This window comes from Stigmatopora nigra, chromosome 3 (genome assembly GCF_051989575.1).
Source record: "Stigmatopora nigra isolate UIUO_SnigA chromosome 3, RoL_Snig_1.1, whole genome shotgun sequence".
Classification (NCBI taxonomy): domain Eukaryota; kingdom Metazoa; phylum Chordata; class Actinopteri; order Syngnathiformes; family Syngnathidae; genus Stigmatopora; species Stigmatopora nigra.
In genome coordinates this window covers 6,481,792-6,502,098 of record NC_135510.1, presented here as the reverse complement: position 1 = coordinate 6,502,098, position 20,307 = coordinate 6,481,792, and the positions used below count along the sequence as shown (strand labels likewise).

At 39.7% G+C, this 20,307-nt stretch overlaps 3 protein-coding genes across 4 annotated transcripts; all 3 read left to right on the top strand.

Annotated features, from left to right (window-relative positions):
- The first annotated feature begins 1,527 nt into the window (after nucleotides 1–1,527).
- srgn (serglycin) lies at nucleotides 1,528–4,581 on the top strand. Its single transcript, XM_077713388.1, has 4 exons — nucleotides 1,528–1,714; nucleotides 2,776–2,917; nucleotides 3,897–4,093; nucleotides 4,175–4,581. The coding sequence occupies exons 1-4, from the start codon at nucleotides 1,660–1,662 to the stop codon at nucleotides 4,264–4,266; spliced, it is 486 nt and encodes a 161-aa protein (XP_077569514.1). The 5' UTR covers nucleotides 1,528–1,659; the 3' UTR covers nucleotides 4,267–4,581.
- A 1,139-nt stretch (nucleotides 4,582–5,720) lies between these two features.
- On the top strand, nucleotides 5,721–13,540 carry LOC144194584 (consortin-like). 2 transcript variants are annotated; one of them, XM_077713748.1, is made up of 12 exons: nucleotides 5,721–5,866; nucleotides 7,027–7,392; nucleotides 7,624–8,012; nucleotides 8,675–8,705; nucleotides 9,174–9,260; nucleotides 9,668–9,746; nucleotides 10,097–10,118; nucleotides 10,203–10,257; nucleotides 10,730–11,181; nucleotides 11,670–11,855; nucleotides 12,075–12,216; nucleotides 12,407–13,540. In XM_077713748.1, the coding sequence occupies exons 2-12, from the start codon at nucleotides 7,053–7,055 to the stop codon at nucleotides 12,616–12,618; spliced, it is 1,995 nt and encodes a 664-aa protein (XP_077569874.1). In that variant the 5' UTR covers nucleotides 5,721–5,866; nucleotides 7,027–7,052; the 3' UTR covers nucleotides 12,619–13,540. The 2 variants fall into 2 exon arrangements, with proteins under 2 accessions (XP_077569874.1, XP_077569873.1); XM_077713747.1 differs by lacking the exon at nucleotides 5,721–5,866 and adding an exon at nucleotides 6,387–6,884.
- Nucleotides 13,541–16,243: 2,703 nt separating this feature from the next.
- On the top strand, nucleotides 16,244–19,031 carry LOC144194441 (uncharacterized). Its single transcript, XM_077713524.1, has 3 exons — nucleotides 16,244–17,347; nucleotides 17,439–17,560; nucleotides 17,758–19,031. Exons 1-3 carry the CDS (start codon nucleotides 17,294–17,296, stop codon nucleotides 18,776–18,778), a joined length of 1,197 nt encoding a protein of 398 aa, XP_077569650.1. The 5' UTR covers nucleotides 16,244–17,293; the 3' UTR covers nucleotides 18,779–19,031.
- Nucleotides 19,032–20,307: the final 1,276 nt, after the last annotated feature.

Below are 20,307 nucleotides of genomic sequence, written 5' to 3'. Positions count from 1 at the left end.
TATTTTGTCACTCCCATCTGACCCACTTGCCTTCCTTCGCCATCAACTCTCCCAGTTCAAATGAATCGGACATTTATCACTAAAAGTGGCAGCCAATGGGTTAATTGCATTCACACAGATTTTTAAAATGTGTATCTTGAACATTTGTATACAGAATTCCCTCGTTTTTCAGTTTTTGCGGTACACAGCCAAATATGGGTATACAGAAATATTTTTCACTGTATTCCCTCGTTTTTCACTGTACTGCAAAACCACAAAAAATGCGAAAACCCCAAGCCGCAAAAAAATTAAAACAAATAAAAAATGCGAAAAACTGAGGAATACTATAAAGTCATAAGGAAGCTGGGTTGGAAGCATTATGACAACATGTGATATGTATTATGAAACTTCTTGCGTAATATGTGAAAAGTCAGTGACCATCCTGTCATCAGTGTTGGGGAAATATATTTTCCAAGTAAACTAGTTCAAAGTTGGGTTAACAAATTTGAAAAGAAGAGAATATCCAGGTACATCTTTAATACTACAAACTTGTAAAATATCATACAAATATATATATACTACAATGTGAGAGGCTTCTGAGGCACAAAATAAATGTGAAAATGCTAAACATTTAAAGGAACTTTTTTTAATGATTGTACAACTGTCCCCCATCAAAAAAAAAAAAAAACAATTAAATAAATCTTTGAGAATGACCTATTTGCTGACCTATTTGACCTTTAGTGGAATGAACTGGTTGGAATGACACCACAACTCTTGTCATGCTCTAAAAGACTATTTTTGTTGTGTTGGAGTCACTTTTCGGTAAAGTTAGTGCTGTTTTTCAATCAGGGTTTTATGGTTATTCCTCATAAAATGGGTTGTGGTTTTGCACTGTGAAGCTTAAACATGAGTAAATGTGTGTGACTGATAGAGCATAGATAGTGTGCCATTTCCTGAAGAAGATTTGACGTTGTTGTTTCCTGTGAATTGACGTAGATGTGTCAACTGTGACAAACTTATGTTTTCCTCAAAGTGACTCTTCTTTGACTTGACTGACTTAATACATTTATTATTGATTACTTCATAACTTGGGTTGACTTCTCTAGAAGACATTTTGGCTAAAAATAAATTCTAGAAAAATCAGCCTTCATTTTTTTGGGCTGAATAATAATAATTAATAAACTATTAAAGGCCTGATTATCTTAGTCATACAGGTTAGATTGAGATTAAATTTTTTATAAAGATTTTGAGGGCCGGTTTGAGACGGTGAATGAGCCGGATGTGGCCCCCGAGCCATATTTTGTTTCCCACTCATTTGAAGATATTCCATGCACGGCACACATTCTTTATCTCCTGGTTGTTATTATCCGGCCAATTTAGTGTTAAATGAGACTAAGTATCAAAATTCAGGCGGATAGAATTTCCTTTCACGTCCTTAGAAGAAGATAAGATCTCCATTTCAGATGATAAAAGTTTCCACAGAAATTGCTCACTTTTTTTTCTCCCCCGACACAGAAATTGTTCAGGAAACCATGACACAGTCAGTGGGCTGATCTCCCTCTGGGGTGTGTTTGTGTGTGTGTGTGTGTGTGTTTATGTATGAAAGTGTGTATGTGTTAGGCATTTGGATTAACTTGTCAGCTCTGGAAAGAAGTGTTTTTTGTTGTGCCTGGAGTGAGAATGGCTTGGAGCATCTTCATCACGGCCTGCTGCTTCATCGTCTTGCACGCACAAGGTAATTTGGACTTACTAATGATGATGACGTTATGGAAGGAGCTTTTATCACGGCAATCATTTCCATGCAAAAAATAGGATTTCTTTGCCATGTGGTTTCTAAAATATAAAGGGAAAAAATCCAAACATTATTTTCCTATGTAAAAGATACTCTATAAAAATCAAATCAGATTTTATCAGCCAATGTCAACTGTTATACAACTTTTAATGACTGTTTATTGAAAATCTTGTCTCTTTTTTTTTAAAAATCATTTAAGAAGCCCTTCAAATTCCCTGTTCATGTCTTCCCTTCTTAAATGTGTACATAAACATTTCATAGTCTGACTTAACATTTCACCCCCACCAAGAACAGAAAATAGAAATGAAAATACAAACAGCAAAAAAAGCTAAAATTATAGACTTATAGATGTGGAAAAAGGTCCCAGTTATGAGTACTTTGCAGTAAACAATAGTGTATATTTGGCTGTGTTAATAGATTATACATCAAGTTTTTTTTGTGTACTAAATTTCATTTGATTTTTTAAATCTTATTTTAATATTTTATTATCTTATGGTGTAGGTCCCTTCTATCTTTAAATAACTTGTTAGCATCATTCTGGACTTTTTTGTTAAGATCTAAATACACCATATCAATAATCCAATCAATTAAAAATAAATGCACAAATAGGTTTTTCCATATTTTGTTTGGCCTATAAAGTCACAAATAGAGGTCAATAGGTGATTCATTGTTTTTCATTGATATAGGAATAATAAATTATGACTTTCAAGCACATATTGGACAAATCTTTACAGTATTTGTTGAGAAAAAAAAACTGTCACCATCACTTCCGTCACACGCATGCTGTTTCTTAAGTCTGTTCCACTATCATGTCGTAACCTCGAACATTTTGCACGACAGCGCTTTGAATAAAATACTTGAGCTCTTTTTGTGATGCAAAAAATCACAAAAAATTGGACAAAATATTCTTCTACCTGACACCACAGCACATCATTTCTAAATACATACTACCTATACATCTTGGTGGCCATTCAATGAGTTAACCAATGTTTTCGGCCCTCCAGGTGCCCCCAGAACTGCTGTGTATAATTTTGTCAAATGCCAGCCTCAGGGTAACGATCCCAACTGTGTGACTCAACAAAGTCCGCCGATGGAGTGGAGTCCAGACCTGCCAAAAAAACTGCCTCCGTCCAGTGCTTCGTTCCTGTGAGTATTTGTGTGTCTGTCTGTGTGAGACACTTATTGGGTCTTATTGACGTCCAACTCCAGTCAAAATTGTGTCATCAATAGCAACCAATGAGTTAACAAGAAACCTTCAAATCCCCCAAAACCAACAGACGGTAGGTACCTGTAAAGGGCTAAATATCAGCAGAAAGTATCTTGGAAATTCCCCTCAGATCAATAGGAAATGATCCAAAATTTAAAGGAAGTGAACTTTAAGTATTGAATTGACTTGAATTGAATGTGACTATACAAATATAATGAGATTTAAAGCTTCCCTCATGAAGTGCCTATACATCAATAATACATAAATAATCCAATAATGGCAGCCAATGAGTGAAAATGTCCGCTAATGACAGTATGAAACAACTGTGTGCGTTTTTTTTGTGTTGTAATTTGTGCAAGACTTGTGTCTCAAGATGACATTTGTACTCATTGTTTCCTCTTTTATATTCTCCAAAAAACGACACGGATGATATTTCTGAATCACCCTAAGAAAGAAATCACATTTAGTCTCACTTTGTCTGTGATTGAAATCACTAAAGTGAAGCCAACGATCACTCTAATGGAAAGTAAAATGGATTTTTCCCTCAATATAGCTGTTTTAGACTTGTTGTGTGGAGGTCTTTCGTCTGGCGTTGGCGTTTTGTCTGCTCACTTTGAACAGGAAGCCGAAGGGAAGCTTTGGCAGGAAGTAGACGGTGACGCATGTTGGCTTGCTGCTTCTGGTCTATTGTTTAAGAGGAGTGTATGTGGCACACTTGGCCAACTGAAATCTTGTATGGTGTAAAAAAATGTTTGGGTGGTTTGATCTGTCTTTGCTGAAGTCATTGGCCGTCGTAAACGTTCAATCATTTAACGTGTAAGCGACCCACTTCAAATAGATTAGACGAATATAAAAATTGTACACCTTTTATTCAGACTAAAAAGAAAAATGAACATATGTCATTTTCAATTTTTTCAGTGACGCTCTCCCGGTGGAGGACGAAGGTTCAACGGGGACTTTTGAGATGGAGAGAGAGCTTTTAGAGCCCGTGGACTTTTCTGGCTCTGGTTCCGGGGACTCTGGTGGTCCGGTCTGGGACCCCGCCTTTCTATTTCCTACTGACGAATGGGAGCTAGATTCTGACAAGTCCTGGATAGAAGAGGGCCGACTAGCACGTGAGTTTTGACTGCCGAGAACGTCTACATCTCATTTAGTCTTTCTGTTTGGATACTGATTGCTGACTTGTATGCTTCTAGTTGAGAGGGCAGAAGCAAACGGCCTCTGGGATATGTTCGAAATGCTTCGTGAGCACCCGCCATTGGGTGAAGACCAACTTTATGAAGTCTAGAAAACACAAACTCTTCTTTTTGCGTTGTAACAGAAACGTTTTATGGTAATACTGCCTGTTGGCTAAACTGCTCCTACATTAACTTGTTCGTGCACCAATTATTTTTTTTTTGGTTTGTTTTCAAAAATGCTTCTTTTCATTTTGTATTCTAATGGGGCAGGTGGTCTCAAATTTGAGTCCCAAAGACCCTGCATCGTCCAATTTATGGCCATTCATCATCTAATAATAATACTGTATTATTGTTGCCCTGACATATTTTTCAATGGGTAATAAACTAAGAAATTAAGATATTTAAATAAATTAACTACAGGATCATTTTTCTTTATTGTTTAAATCAACATTTTAAAAAGGTTTACTAAAAAATAGCCATGGATAATAACAATTTAAATAACCCTACATACATCATAATGTAATTATGAAAATAAACTTTTTTAAAACAAGTTGTAATGCATTTTTAAAAAAAAGATGACAAAAGACATCAATCCAAATAAGTGCTCTGGGAATGTTGTGGGTTTATATATATTTTTTAAAATGTCTTAGAACCTCACATCATCTACTTGTTGGCTGTCTTTGACGTCAATAGACGTCCAATCCATTTTAACTGGAGTGATCGAATGACCCAACAACAGTAATTTCTGAGATCTGGACTGGCACTGAATGGGTAAAGCTAACTTTTGATTAGCTGTCCATCTTAGAGATCAGTGTGTGTCCCTGAAAAGTTTAAATGCAAAATGATGACGTCATTCTTTGAAGGGAAATTTTTTAGAGTGCAGGCTTGAACATGACAATGTTGCACAACATTAAAAAAAAAAAAAAAACTTAGGAAATGTTGTGAGCTTAGTCATATTCAATGTACGCTCTGTTTACTAAAACAACATTACATCTTGACGATAAAAGGTATGTCTTGTTTGCATACTCCTAAAAGTGGTATACTGTATATATGTATATCGCCATATTAATTGTAAATTATGCAAAGGGATTATTTATTTCTGTCAGAAATTAATTCTCAAAAGCTGACCTTTTCAAAATCACTGATCTCAAAAAGCCTTGTATTATATATTGATGGGGTGCTGGAGTCTAGCCCAGCCAACTATGTGGACTAGGTGGGGAACACCATGAATTGGAAGCTAGCCAATTGCAGGGAACAATGAGAAAAACTAATATTATGTGGCTTAAATTGTTATTTTGTGAAAAAATATGTTCTTCATTATTCTCTTCTGCATTTTTATATACAGGTTTTCACACCTCAAGGCTCATGTAAAATCTTACATATGCTCTTACATACCCAATACCAATGTTTGGGGGTTTGATCAATACCATATTTACTCAATTAGCTGCCATCGACGGCGTTTGACGTCCAATGCATTTGTGCCATATTTATTGTAACGGAGGGAGGCGACACCGAGCCACTCAATTTTCGTTGTTGTCAACAATGCCCTCTAGCGGCCGAAAAGCTCAAATGCGACAACATCCACAGCAAGGTGTCACTTGAGAGCCAAACTATCACCTTCTCGCAAACCTTCCTCGTGGGAGTCTCCAGTCAGATGACCTCCTTTGTCGATGATGCGAAACAAGAGCTAGTTCGGAAGCTAACCGAAAGGTAAGGTCATTTTAAAGCGAAGGAATATGCAGGTGACCCAAATTAACGGTTCGTCAACGTCGTACTGAGCAGATGTGGAGGCTGAGCTAATGTTAGCCATTGCAGCTGTGCTGTTCACGAACACCCCGTTCGTAAATGTAATGGACAATTTACTACACTAACTTGCATTGAATGGGGTAGTGGCATTGTATATAGTTCGGTGTGGTTTGTACAGATACTGTTAGGATGGTGCTTTTTCGACTGTTTTAAACGGTAGTCAACAGAAACCTGGGCTCAAGTAGGGTTAACATTAGTTGCTAATGTTCAACCAAGGTACATGCACCTTGTTCTAAATTACGTGAACGCGTCATTTACTGACAGCGAACCACATGCATAGGTGGCATTGCACGAAGGCCTATATGTCACAAGGAAGAATGACGGTGCCCCCGATATATATTTATATCTCGTATATGAAACGCTAGATGGCTGATATGCTTTGTGAGCCAACGGGGACGATCGTTTTCTTTTGTCGGCCATATTACGTCAGGACTAATTCTGCGAGTTATCAGTTTAAATTGGCGAAAATGATTCACTTTATATCCACTGTAGAGTCCACCAGAGATGCAATTGACATAAGATTCAAACTGTTTTTTAAAAAGATTTATTGTCAACTTTTCACCTAATACAGGAATATGGTTAATTTTTACATTTCTCGTTTTACAGGTATTGGCACTAGTGTTTGTTTTCAAATATTTTCGACACCCATAAGGTGACTGTAAGGGTTGCACTTGAAGGCAACAATGATTTGTTTGAAAACTCAGGAATGACGCTGTACTTGTTTTTACTTTTTGTCCTTTTGGCATTCGCACTGATGGATGAATCAGACTACTATTTGTCAAGTGGGGTCATGTTTTTTCCCCTCCTTTCTCTGCGGTCATTTGTCCTTTTTTTTTTGTTTTCGCTTGTGGCCCAAAAGAGTTTTCAACTGACAGATTGCAAGGTCAAACATTGTGAGGGTGGGGCCTGATGGATTATGGTGGTGAGTGAGAGCAATGACATCATTAAAATCATAAAGAAAGCTGTGATTACAAATCTGCAGGTCGCCATGATACTAATTATGTTTTTTTAAACTTTATTAAAATGACTTTTATTCAAACATGTTTTCCTTTCATTGTTTTCAGGTCAGTTGGACTATGAAGGAAGAATAATGTCCGAATTTGTAGTGGGTGGGGTCGGCCGTTGCGATAACACAACCCACCCCGACTTGCTCATTGCTCACGCTTCGAACCTCAACGAAACCACTTCGCTCCCTCCGAGGGAACTTACGTCAGCTCTACAAAACAATTTTGGAAGTGGACTCCCCTCAAAAACCCCTCTCAATAACAACGGAGGGAAGAGGGAGGAGTCGGAGAGCCACAAAAACACAGAAGAAGAAGACATTGATGAGGTGATGAAAGATGAAGAAGAAGCATCGGAGGCATCGAGTTGCCAAATGCACTGCCAGTCTCCAGATACTCCCATGACTGATTCCTCCTATTCGGAAACAGGTACAGAACGCAGGCAACAACATTTAAAAAGGAAAAAGACCGTTTTACGTCACTAATCGGAATGCACTTCTCAATATAATATTCATACAACAAAAACAACAAAACCAAAGTGTCAAGACATTTTCAACAATGATTATTCATCTGTCATAGATCCAGCATTTTTTGTTGTTGGAAAAGATAACAATGAAATATTTTTAAACTTTATTGTCCCCCTCTTCTGTCTTCCTGCAGGAAGTATGCTGGAAAATCCATTCAGTCCTGGGACAAGTCCTGAACCTACATCCCCTATCATCCCAGAAACGTCATGTCCCATCAGCCCACTGGATCTGGGCCAGGGTAAAGTGAACTTTGCTGGTTTTATTGCCACATCCAGCACACCAGAACATACCTTGGGTGTGGAGCCCGCATCTACTGTCGGAAACGCACAATCAGCGGACAGCTCCGACTTCACCGCTTGGCATTTAACAAGTGCTACCAAATGCTCTTCTATTTCTGGAGCTCCACTTGCGCCTTCAGAACTGGAGACTTCTTCTTCATTACCCATTTCTGCTCTGATGGCTGATTTGGGGCAGTTGGCCAAGAGAGGAGATGATACTTGCCTTCCACAGAACCTTCATCAGGTTAATGCTTTTCTTTTTTTTCTTTATTGTCATACTGGCTCATCTTACTCATTGGCAGGCCTAGATGGCACTGCCAGATTTCCCCTCCAAAATAACGCAAAAAATGGGTGAATACCGTGGAAAGTATTTCCACAGTATTCCAGCATCTTTTGTGATACACAGCAAAAAATAGGGGAATATCGTGATTTTTTTTAGTACTCTCCCATTTTTTTGCTATGTACTGCAGAAAATGCAAAGCCAGCGAAAAATTAAAAAACGGGGGAATCCCCGCATTTCTGTACTGCAAAAAACGCAAAAACACTAAAAAGTTAGCAAAAAATGTGAAAAATGAAAAACCACGAAAAATGGGGAAATACTATACGTACTGGTCCTTTAACTGAGATGTGAGACCTTTTTGTGCCATTTTACTCTCTCTCTCTCTCTCTCTCTCACACACACACACACACACATGCACACACTGGAGACACATACACACTTGTTCCGCGGTCAACTGAGAAACAAAAGTGACGCTGATACTGGCTGGGAAGAGGTAGCGTTTGTATGTCCGAACACTTTACTCATGTCGTTTTTCTTTTTTTTTTGCAATGTTAATTATTTCATTTCTACATTTTAACAAGGGATTAATTTTTTTAAATGATTTCTTTATGGATATTTCTCTGCAGATTGCTGAGGCCTCTGTTCGTCATGAAGATTGTATCCTTATCACTGCGTCCGTCTCCTTGGTGGGGCTTGTCTTTTAATTTGAAATCTTTAACTATTTTAGGCACGGATTATAAATCTGGAAAGGAACAGATGAATTTCAATGAGCAGACAATCTCATCTTTAAAGGTATAAAAAGTGCAAAAAAAAGGAGAAAGTCTTAATTGAAAACGGGATTATTTTAGCCAGAGAGAAGCAAAAACTGTGCCACGCATGTAGAGAAGACCACTTGGCAAGAGAGGGGGGGTATTGAGCCGTGTCAAAGAGGGATTGTGGAATAGCTGCTTGCACTTATACATAAACATGAGCACTATTTCCTTCTCTATACTTTGACTCTGTTCTCAAATGTGCACAAAATCTGCCCCGAGTTTGGCAGTGACAAGAAAACTAAGACAAATTGAGTCTGTAATATGTGGTGTTTCCACAAATGTGGTGGCCTTTTCTTTAATATTTGTTCCTCAGACCATTTGGCTTTACGCTGCATTCAGCTGGAGAAGCTTTATCACCAGCGAGTGTTGGACAACCTGAATGCTCTTCAGCAACAGTGGGGTTGGTAATCATGACTCTTTAGTGGTCTTAATGTTAAAAAGGGATTACAGTAATCCCTCAATTATCACGGCTTTGCTTATCGCCAATTCACTATTTTGCCATTTTTTCTCTGCCAATAATAATAATAATTATTTTTTTAAATTCATAAAAATGTGAAAATACACACTGAAACTCGTAAGTGGAAGCCACTTTTGCTACTAGGACTCAGAACTGAAAACAAAGTTATAATAGGGTTGAACCTACTTTGCGATTTTTCAATTAACTAGTCTAATGACTGGTCTACATTAAACGCAATATTCGAAGGATTACTGTACAATGTAAATACCTGACCAAGTTTGAAGGTTGACTGATTTCTTCCTTGTATATGTATAATCATAACATTGCTCTCTTGTGTTTGTTCTTCATAGAAAATCTGTGTAGAAGTTCGGCCATTTTAGAAGACTGTCATCTGGACATTCTCAGAGACATCTGCCAGACACACACTCGGTCAGTACTATATATCTTTTTGGTTTACACTGTACTGCCTGATAAATGTCTTTGAGGTTCCCATAAAAGTAGAAGTTCTACAACATAATCAAAAACTAGATACGACCCTCTTTGCATCATATTTTTAAGAAATAATGATATTACATTACATTAAAGCTTTTGCTCTTGCAGACATTTGCTGCTAAGATGACACCTTACTTGACTCACACACTCACATTAACGCCATGTTATAATAGCTCAGGAAGTAACTCCGCTCTAATTTTAGATTGGAAAAGTAGCGACGCATCACCTAACTTGCCCGTCATAATTTACTAAAAGGAAGAATCATTTTATCTCTCTTCTTCTCTTAGGCCGAGCACCACAGATGCATCGGTAAGACGCTCATGAAATCTTATTGGCATGTAAAATTAGTTGTTAAATTATTATTTTTTAATATTTTTTTGTTTGTTGTTACAGTTAGTATCTCTGGACTTGTTGAATCTTGAACAAGGAGATGCATTAATTCCAACAGGTGAGCAAGTAAAGACATAGGTGTGCGTTTAGAGAGAGCCAGAAAGTTCCTTCATGTTCAACAGAAGTTTAATGCTGCGGAAACCTGTTCTGTTGACACCAAAAACATATACAAAGATCTGAAATGTGATTTGTGGGTTTTGTCCGGTGAGGACAAATGATGAAATTGGATCTAATCTTTGTTTACACCACTCATTTACTTTCCTGACCACCTACGCAGTCAATGTCAATTGATACAAATCTCGAGGAGTCTCCCGCCAAAGCCAGTCGACCATTAGTCAAAGATAGTAATAGAACACTTGCCCTTTATTTTTCATTTTTCAAGAAAAAAAAAAACAGAAGTACCGGCGTATAACTATTTACTTACATGTAGCTGGCACATTTGTGCATATATCTGAACAAAAATGTTTTCATTTGTTTGCAGACTTTGACATTTTTCTGTCCACATTTGACTCTTGTTTCTTTTTCTCCAGTGCATCACGTCCAAAGTTGGACGGAGCCCAGCAACCTCCCCACGTCCTCCATCAATTCGTCACATCGGATCGATTCCGAAAAAGAAAGAGAAGCCCCCGAATGCAATTTGCACGGGAAGTGGGCTCCCCCCGGGGCCGAGTGGACTGACGAGAAGAAGGCCCGTGGAAGAGTGGAAGGGGAGTGTCTGGAATCCACCACTTTCACGTGGGAGACGGCGTGGCACCCCTCCGAAGCTGGAGCAATGGATCGGCCCGAGCCCGCAGAGCAGGAGGGAGGAGATTTGGGTTCGGCGCAGGAACGGGATCTGGAGGGGGAAAACAAGGGGAGCGATGTGGGAGAGGCGCCGATGATGGAAGAAGATGAGACTGAGGAAGAGGAAGAGAAAAAAACACTGAAGAAGATAGAACACCTGGACCCGGAAGCTCACGTCTCTGGAAAAGAGGAGATAACGGTACAAATTCCTTCTATATTTTACACTTGAGTACCATTTTTTCATAAAGATTCTTCATAGGGCACTTTAAAAAAAACCTATTTGGTTGCCATTGAAAGCGTTAGGCGTCCAATTTATGTTTTTTGTTTATTTATTTATGTTATTTGTTAATTATAATTTCAAAAATTAACGAAAATTTTGTTTGGGTTGGGTCCATTACTCGTATTTTTATTTTTATTCATTTTAATGACTATTTTCATGTGGTAATTAGAAAATACAAAAATTGAATTGGAAAATTAGTCCAAAATTAGTCACCTACCCTTCAAAGGGTTAAGTTATATTTTAGATTCATTCTCCAAATATATATATATAGGTATATATTTATGGATTTTCAGTTGGTTTTAGTTAAAATATAGAATGCAGAAATGTGTAATGACTTGGAGTGGAACATCTGTTACCGTTTCCTGAGGTCCTCGTTCAATACGCTCCACATTCTGTTTTGATTGCAGGAGGGAAATGAGAGCAGCCAGCAGTGGAATGATGATGATGATGCCCATCTTCCTCAAGAGGCTCCCCTGAAACAGGACAAGCTACTGGACGAGGAAGAGGAGGAAGATTACGAGGCCGAGCGAGCCGACGCCTTCCCCGAAGCCGTCACGGCGGACGACATGGCCAAACTCATCACTGTCGAAGAGGTACGTTGACGTTGTGCTGTCATACTCTGACAAAGGCAGCTTGTTTCTTTCAGTACTCGTTCACCATTCATCTATTGATCGTTGGTGGTATTTATGAACGTGGACTACTGCAGGGTCATAAATGTTGGAGGGAGGGTTCACTTCTGTATTTTCGTGGGAAGCAGTGACCCCTAGTGCAAGTGAATTGAATCAAATCAGCCCTTTCCAACTCAATCCCAGATTTCACCTGCATCTGGCCTCATCTCCATCCTGAAAAAGAGGAATTTACCTGCTGACGAGTTTGGTTTATCCGCCAATCTGGACAAACATGGCGGCAAAAGACGAGTCCGCTTCAAAGTGGCAGATGACGGTTTTGAAAATGGTGAGTTACTCTTCACTTTACCATCATGTGACAGACCTGATGAAAACCAAATAGGATTACTTTAGAGAAAAAGTAAAATCAAGATGAAGCGAAAACGAATAAAAAAACTCAAATTACTTAAAAAAACAAAACTAAAAGATATAAGCTCTTTAGCCATTGAGTTTTGTTCATTTCCAACATTGTTTTGCAGATGTCGGCGGCAAAGACTCTTGCATACTTCTTTTCCTGCTATGTCTGGTTACCGTGGTGATCAGTATGGGTGGCACGACCCTTTACTGTGCCCTGGGTGACGTGCACTCCTCCGTCTGCCAGGACTTTTCTAGGAATCTGGACTTTTACTTTGGACAGGTGCAGCGCGCCATAACTCACATTCAACAGTGGCTAGGCCCCACTTCAACGTAGTGACTGCTCTTAAAAAAAGGTTTGCCGTCGTTTGATAACTGCAGGGCTCTTTCTGCAAAAAAATACTGGCCTCATGGGCCTTTTGAAAACCCTCAAGAGGTTTTTCAGGGACGTCACGATGGTCACGTGACTCCACTCCAATGAAGAACTTTAGCCTTTTTGGTTGTAACACATCATGGATGTGGAAAATGGACAGGATTTTTTTTTTGGGAGGGATTTTAACTCATCGCCTTTTGCACTTGCCTAACTGGTGCTAACAGTGTTAGCTTAGCACCATGTGGGGTCATATCACTAGAAATTATAAACAACCAATCATGAATATTTGCTTTAACTGAAAATACACAGAAATGAAAATTTCCACTGAAATGACTTCAAATTTTCCCCCGCTTGTGTAGAAACATGTTTTTTGGGGGTAACGTTCGGCATTTCTATCTTTTCAGGTTAAGAAATGACGTTCACTTCAAAAGAAAAGGTATTTAGCGTGTTAGAACACACAAGACAGTGAAGAGACTGTGCCTTCCTCACAAATTTTGCAAAGAAGGCACCAACTACCGTATTTTCACGACTGTAAGGCGCACTTAAAAGTCTTACATTTTCTCCAAAATAGACAGTGCGCCTTACATATGGGAAAAACAGAAAACCAAAAATGAAAAACCACTACTGTCGGATATTAAAAAAACACAAACGCCTGAACTGAAACAATACTGTTAAATATGCAGATGCCATCTTAGTTTACAAAATCTTCCATCATTTAGCTCCTCCCCACTGCAAGATTTTATACAAAAAAAATCCTAAACATCAACAATGGCTGGCTCTAGAAGTGACTGTGTGTAGCAATTACCGTATTTTCACGACCGTAAGGCACACTCAAAAGTCTTAAATTTTCTACAAAATAGACAGTGCGCCTTATAATACAGTGCACCTTATAATACAGTGCGCCTTATATATGGAAAAATGTCATTCATTGAGGGTGCGCCTTATAATGCGGTGTGCCTTATAGTCGTGAAAATACGGTACAAAACAAATTAGGACTTGGCACCAAACAAAGGGCTAGAATGTGGCTTTCAACACTTGCTCTTCCAACACTCTTCTGAGGACTATGCAGGAGTCTTCATTTGTTTTGTAATTGGTGCCTTCTTTGCAAAATTTGTGTAGAAAGCATACTTCACTGTGTGGACTGGTGGCTGAGTGCTTAGTGCGTCAGCCTCCCAGTGGGAGACCTGGGTTTAAATCCAGGTCAGTTCACCTGTGTGGAGTTTGCATGTTTCCCCATTAGGAATCTGTCTATATTAGAGATCCCACTGCTTCTCACTCACATGGTAAGCAAGCACTTTAACACTTTCATTCCCACTGTAACAGTTTACAGCGGTCTCCCTTGATTAGCTTCCAAAATCAGACGTGATCAGGCGTTTTTGTGTAATATGGCATAAGCCCAATTAGGATATGAGATCTGATATTTTGAGTATAATTTTAGCAAAAGCAAACTTTGACCTGTTTAGTGCACATTTTTCATTTCACAAGTAAAACCTCTAAAGCAGGGGTGTCCAAACTTTTTGCAAAGAGGGCCAGATTTGGTAAGGTGAAAATGTGTGCGGGCCGACTTTTAGCCTGACATTCTTTGAACCATTAACATTAAATGCAAATTAACTTTTTGGGATTTTTTTTAATTACAAATGGCATACTTTTACATTTTTTTTACATTTAGGTTTTTACCGAAATCACAAACCACAAAAAAATAAAACTATCAAGGATATCTAAGTTCATGTGAAACATCACATATTATTCACTATTATATGCTCACTGTAGGAACAGTGCTGAAAACAAAACAATGATCACTGCATATTCAAACTGTGATTTTGACCATCACAAAAAAAATAATGAACTGAGATTTAAGAATTTATTCAACTCAGAGGACTTAACAAATATCTTGCCTGCACTAATGTGAAGGGTGATACTGGGATCTTGACTGCAGTATGTAGTCCAGGTCTTCATCGCACGCTAACGAGAAAAAGTCAAACTCAGTTCCTTTTGCCTCTAACTGTCTCTTAATATCTAATGAAACGTCTTCAATTCTCCGTGCCACAGTATTACGAGCCAGGCAAATATTGGCAAACTCTTGCTTCTTCGCGGGACAAATTTTCTCAACCATTTTCATTACACAGTCTTTAATAAATTCACCGTCACTGAAAGGTTTGCAGTGCTTTGCAATTAGCGTTGCCACTTCGTAGCTTGCCTTTGTGGCATTTTCATTTGACTCACGGGCTCTTGTGAAAAAGCTTTGCTGTGCCGTTAAAACAGCTTCCAGTTGCTTCACTTTTTCACCGCGTTCGTTCCCAGTTAGCTTGTCGTAGCTAGCATGTTTCGTCTGGTAGTGCCTCTTAATGTTGAATTCCTTGAAAACAGCCACAGTCTCTTGGCAAATTAGGCAGACACAGTTGTTTCGTATTTCAGTGAAAAAATACTCAAATTTCCACTTCTCCTGGATGCGGCGGCCCTCCCGGTCAACTTTCCTTTTTTTGTTTACATTTTAGAAATGGGCTGGGCTGAAACAATGACGCAAGGGTCACGGCGGCCAGAGTGCGGCCACAGGGCTACTGCCATCTTCTGGTGAAGTGAAAAATAGCTTTTTGTACACATTTATTTTATACTGTGGTCAACAGTGCTGGCGGGCCGTGTATTATTGATTTCATGATAGAGGCCGTGGGCCGGTCAAAATTTGTCCTCGGGCCTTATTTGGCCCGCGGGCCGGACTTTGGACATGCCTGCTCTAAAGGGTCAATTTTCTGAACTTTTCTAAAAACAACAACAAAATGTAAATGCAGAATGTTTATCATATCTTACCACACTGAATAATTTCAGTCATATGTATGGTATTTACATAATGTATATTTGTAGTTTTCTTTTCATAAAAATGCAACAAACGGAGACAATTTCTATCATATAACGCAGTTGTTGAGCTATGCATCGTTTGATTGTTTAACCACACACATTCATAGAAATCATGTATCTATCTACAAGACTACAGGAATGTTTAACATGACTGGTACTTTTCTTTTTAATATTGCAATATTATCCTCAGACTGCAGACCTCTGGCAATGCAACAACTAATTGTTCATTGTAATTTACAATATGAAATTATGTAGCACCGTGTCAGCTCAGCTGTATTTTTCCATCTCAGGATTTCTGGGTATTATCCTATTGTCGTGTTTTTCCTCCCTTCATTTGAATGTTTTTTTCCCCATGCCCATTTTCTGTTAACTCTGGACTCCATTGATCCCAATGACTGCCCAATTCGCTGTTAATCTTTTCTTTTTTGGGACTCGGTAGCGCAAAAGTACAATTCTAACTCACTAAACAATCTTCCAGTGTCTTACATGCATTATGAAGTCTTAGATTTAAAAAAAAAACAGTATTATGTCAAACTATAATGTAAAACTTAGAAATTCCTTCTTTTTATTTGCACAGGTGGTCTGGCAGGTTCAGATGACTCTGAAATTCTTTTTAATTGTTTCTACTATTTATTTTTAACTGGGCGGATGCAACTCTTTAGTTCTCTTCTTTGTTGTTGTTGTTGATCCATCGTGTCGCCATTACTTGAAGTAATGGCGACACGAAGTAACTTCTCAGGCCACTTTATGATGTAATCAAATGCTTTATAATCATCGTGTAATTTGCTTGCGTCTTTTTTTTCTACTTATCGTCACTTTTGTCATGTTTTGTACTCTCTGAAATGGCAATTTGTGATTTGCAATGCTTTCATGTGTCAAAGTCTAATGTTGTGGAAAATGTTCTAATGTTAAAAAACGAAAAAGAAGAAAAAAAACCTGAGCATTGAAAAGGAATGATCTTTTCTATTTTGTATTTTCTTTTAAAAGATGTCCGAACAAAGCATTGTTTCCAATCAGAACACTGAAGTTGGATTTTTAAAAAGAAAATTCTTTGGTACCTGTTCATGTCTAACCTGAAGTAAAAATCTGACTTCAAACATGCATTTTATTGTGTTTAGCTTCTACTTTTTGGATCATCAATCTATTTCTGATTGATAGGGAACTGTTATTGCATTAAATGATTGAATTAATATCCTACAAAGGAAGCAACGGAGGGCGTCTAACAGCTACAACACCAACCAAATCGAATAAATGGGGCGCTGAGCTCAATTTTTTCCGCTATACCCAGTTGCATTTGCACTGGTTTGGCGCCAGGAGAAATATACTCACGGTTCCACTGTATGTTGGAAATAGTAGATGGCCAACAACTGACAAGTGTGACTTGCACGTGGTGTTCTGGGGTGGAGAAAAGTCCTGATTTGGACTTGTCAACACAGCGTCAGTCAGCGTGGTGGGCGGCAGGCACCCTTGCATTCTAGAAATACAACAAACCAAGATGAAGCATTCAAATTTGTGTCAGTTTACACAGTTTTGCACAGTTCATGGCTCTTACTTTTCTTTTAGAAAGATCATCAACGGCATTGTCCTTAAGACGCCAAGATCTGCTGTTTGCTAGAACTCTTTTTGGTTCTCAGTGGGCTGGTCTTTGTGGAGCCACCATAAAGGGCGATGGAAAGGGCCAACGTCACAAGCTAGCTCTCCCTATAAGCAGCTGTTCCTTCACGTCATGCCGAGGTTCCGTCGCTAAAAGCATGTGATCCGTTTCCAGAGGGATATATCCTCCACCATGGGTCTTGCCTTCATTCAAACTCAGCGTGGTGGTGAGAATCTCAACATGGAGGTAAGAGAGCACTTTCACACCATTTCATTTGAACTAACTCACTGTAAAAAAGTTGCAGTTTGTTGATGTTTTCTGTCCCTTTTGTATGAAGAGAGCTGGAGGCCACGCAGCTTCATTACTTGCCACTTTGAACCACCAACGGGAACGAGATCACTTGTGCGATTGTGTGCTCAGGCAGAGACAGGACCCGGCTCGCTTATACCCGGCACACAAGTAAGTCCCACTTGGGAGCTTAAAACACTCATTCTGAATACTACACTACAAATAATCATCATAATGATGATGAAGATGGTTGATCTAAAAATGTCAAGTCTTTATTCTCTGGCTAAGGAGCACCCTCCCACTACACTGGTATTGGGTTTTCCAATAAATGCTGCCTTTTCCTGATATTCGCTCTTATCTCAAACCAGGTGCGTTCTGGCAGCTTCCAGTCCAGTTCTGGCCGCCATCCTCTCCTCAACGGGTTCTCTAGTGGATCTCCGTGCTCCGTGTCTGGCCGACTCTGTCCTGGAGCTTGTGTTGGACTTCATCTACACGGGAGCGGTACCTTCTGCTCAGAGTGGGCAACAGTACAAAAACCTTCTGGCCGCCGCCTGCCTCTTGGAGATGGAGCAGCTGCGGGATGTTCTCGTCAAGTCTCCTCCGCCAATGGAAATGAACTATGCCAACCCAGCAAATGATCCTATTCGGGACTCGGATGGCCGTGTAACGCTCGCTGATGCCTTTTCCAGGAAAACCCCAGGAATAGACACCCTCTTCAATACGGCCCATTTGGACCAAGGTTCCAGGTTTTCCACCTCCGAGATCTGTGCTCCGGTACCGGTCATACATCACGGCAGCGAAGTCATCACGTCGCCCCGGAATCTACGACCAGCTGTCGTGGAGGAGGAAGAGCCTTCAGGAGAAAGTTTAGGTCTCCATCCCGTCGAGATGTTTCTCCCGGAGGACTCCTATGCAAGAAAATATCCAACGGCCCATTCGGAAGACGACCGAGGACTTGTCGTGTTAACAAAACAGCACGAGTGTGTCAGAGTACTTCATACGCACCTTCCCGACGACCCCCCGCTTCGTGGCGATGACCGTCTGGTCGTCTCGAGTCCGTCGGACCGCTCTGGCGACGAACGGGAAGGCGCTCGGTTGACATTCTCTCGTCTCCCGGACGGGAGGTCGGAAGGAGAAAGAGCAGCGGGCCCTTCTTTGTCTTGTCCGAAAGCCCATGTGGATTCCACGCTGGCGCCGTTCAAGTGCTCCCTATGCCCACGCGCTTTCCGCCAACGTGGCACTTTGAACCGCCACATGCGATCTCATCTGGGGGTCAGGCCCTTCCCCTGCCCCCGCTGCCCCATGAGCTTTTCCCGACAATACCGCGTGACAGAGCACATGCGTATTCACCAGCGCTGTGGTGACTCCGCCAAGCGGTATTCCTTATGAACGCTGACAAAAAGGATTCTGCTGCCGCTTTGTTCAGTCCAGGAGCTCTGGATACCTTTTCTATGTGGTGCAATTTGAAAATTATTATGGGCCCAGATCCAGTGCCCTATATAACAACATGTGAGGAGTGTGAAAATTAATCATGTCTGTCTGTCATCTTCATGGTTATAGCTCAAATTTAAAAAACAACAACCAAAAACTGGATTTGTAGTTCTCAATTTTCCATTGAGGACCGCTGGAATCAGAATACTTACAAAAAAAAAAGTCTATCATTTCTGTTGCACCGCTTTTGTTTTTAAAAAAAAAAACAAATGTAAAAAAATAAAAACAAAACCTAAAATGAGTAAATTAAATTTTTTAGTTTTAATTAAAAACGAGGACGACTACTAATTGATGATCAAATAAACTGACATCTATTTTGAGAATAGTGAAAAATCCCATTTTTTTAAACAAATAAAAGCTTGACAACACAGGCTCTTTTTTACCAGAGGTGTTTTTGTTTTGTGATAAAAATAAAGAACAAAAAAAAGGAAAAAAATATTTATGGGGGCTGAAGATCACTTATAATAGACCAGGTGTTGACTTTCCTGAACGCGTTGATTGCTAATAATAAGTTATGAATTTGTTTTAATTTTTACGGTTGACATGATTAACATAGTAAAACAAAATCCCGGTTGGGAAACATTTTCCCTTAGTTGTTTCTATGTATTTGTGGTCAAGAACTTCCAATAATGACAAGGTGAAGTGTAGCCAAATTGTGGATCAGTGGTTAACTCACCCGCCTCTCACCTGGGAGAGCTGGGTTCAAGTCCCGGTTCGGACACATTTTCACTTAGTTGTTTCTGTGTACTTCTTGTCAAGACACTCTAATGATGACTTAGGAAAGTGTAGCCGCTTGGTTGGCGCAGAGGTTAGTTCACTGGACTCCCGCCCGGGAGACCTGGGTTCGATCCCCGCTGTCGTTTGGCTGATCACTACACCATGTAGTAAATGGAATAAGAAGAATAAAAAAAAAGAAAAACCTTTTTAATTTAAATGAAACACTTAGTCATATTTTTCAGTAAAACAATTTATTCCGAACTGCCTTCGGCAGTTCGGAAGACAGTTGGAAGGGCCACTTTATGTCGCGTTCTCGAGTCGGCCTTCGGCCGACTCTCGACCGCTTGCTTGGTCAGTCAACCGGCGACACCGGGGATCGAACCAAGGTCCTCTCCGGCCGAAGGCGAGTGAGCAACCTACTACACCAACTCGTGCCCCACTTATATATAGGTGTTGAAACGTTTTATCCAAGGAAAGGGGGTGAAACACTTAGTCATTTTTGGACAAAATGCTTCATCCACCACTAAATACTTATTCAGTTACAAACTTAGACATAGAACTTATTCTTCTAAACTGATTAATATTTGGAAAATCTTTGCAGACACTGGGAATCGAACCCAGGACCACAGAGATGGTAGACTGATGTCTTAGCCACTGGGCCACCACCCTGTGGGAGAAAGTAGTATTACTTATACTCTCATCTCATCTAT

Excerpts from the sequence above, each read along its gene's own strand:
- srgn (XM_077713388.1), top strand. The coding sequence starts at position 1,660 with ATGGCTTGGAGCATCTTCATCACGGCCTGCTGCTTCATCGTCTTGCAC. Across the intron at positions 1,715-2,775 it reads CATCGTCTTGCACGCACAAG|GTGCCCCCAGAACTGCTGTG; the intron begins GTAATTTGGACT and ends TCGGCCCTCCAG. Across the intron at positions 4,094-4,174 it reads AGAAGAGGGCCGACTAGCAC|TTGAGAGGGCAGAAGCAAAC; the intron begins GTGAGTTTTGAC and ends GTATGCTTCTAG.
- LOC144194441 (XM_077713524.1), top strand. The coding sequence starts at position 17,294 with ATGGGTCTTGCCTTCATTCAAACTCAGCGTGGTGGTGAGAATCTCAAC. Across the intron at positions 17,348-17,438 it reads GTGAGAATCTCAACATGGAG|AGAGCTGGAGGCCACGCAGC; the intron begins GTAAGAGAGCAC and ends TTTTGTATGAAG. Across the intron at positions 17,561-17,757 it reads CGCTTATACCCGGCACACAA|GTGCGTTCTGGCAGCTTCCA; the intron begins GTAAGTCCCACT and ends ATCTCAAACCAG.
- LOC144194584 (XM_077713747.1), top strand. Across the intron at positions 9,747-10,096 it reads ATCTGCCAGACACACACTCG|GCCGAGCACCACAGATGCAT; the intron begins GTCAGTACTATA and ends TTCTTCTCTTAG. Across the intron at positions 11,856-12,074 it reads AACTCATCACTGTCGAAGAG|ATTTCACCTGCATCTGGCCT; the intron begins GTACGTTGACGT and ends ACTCAATCCCAG.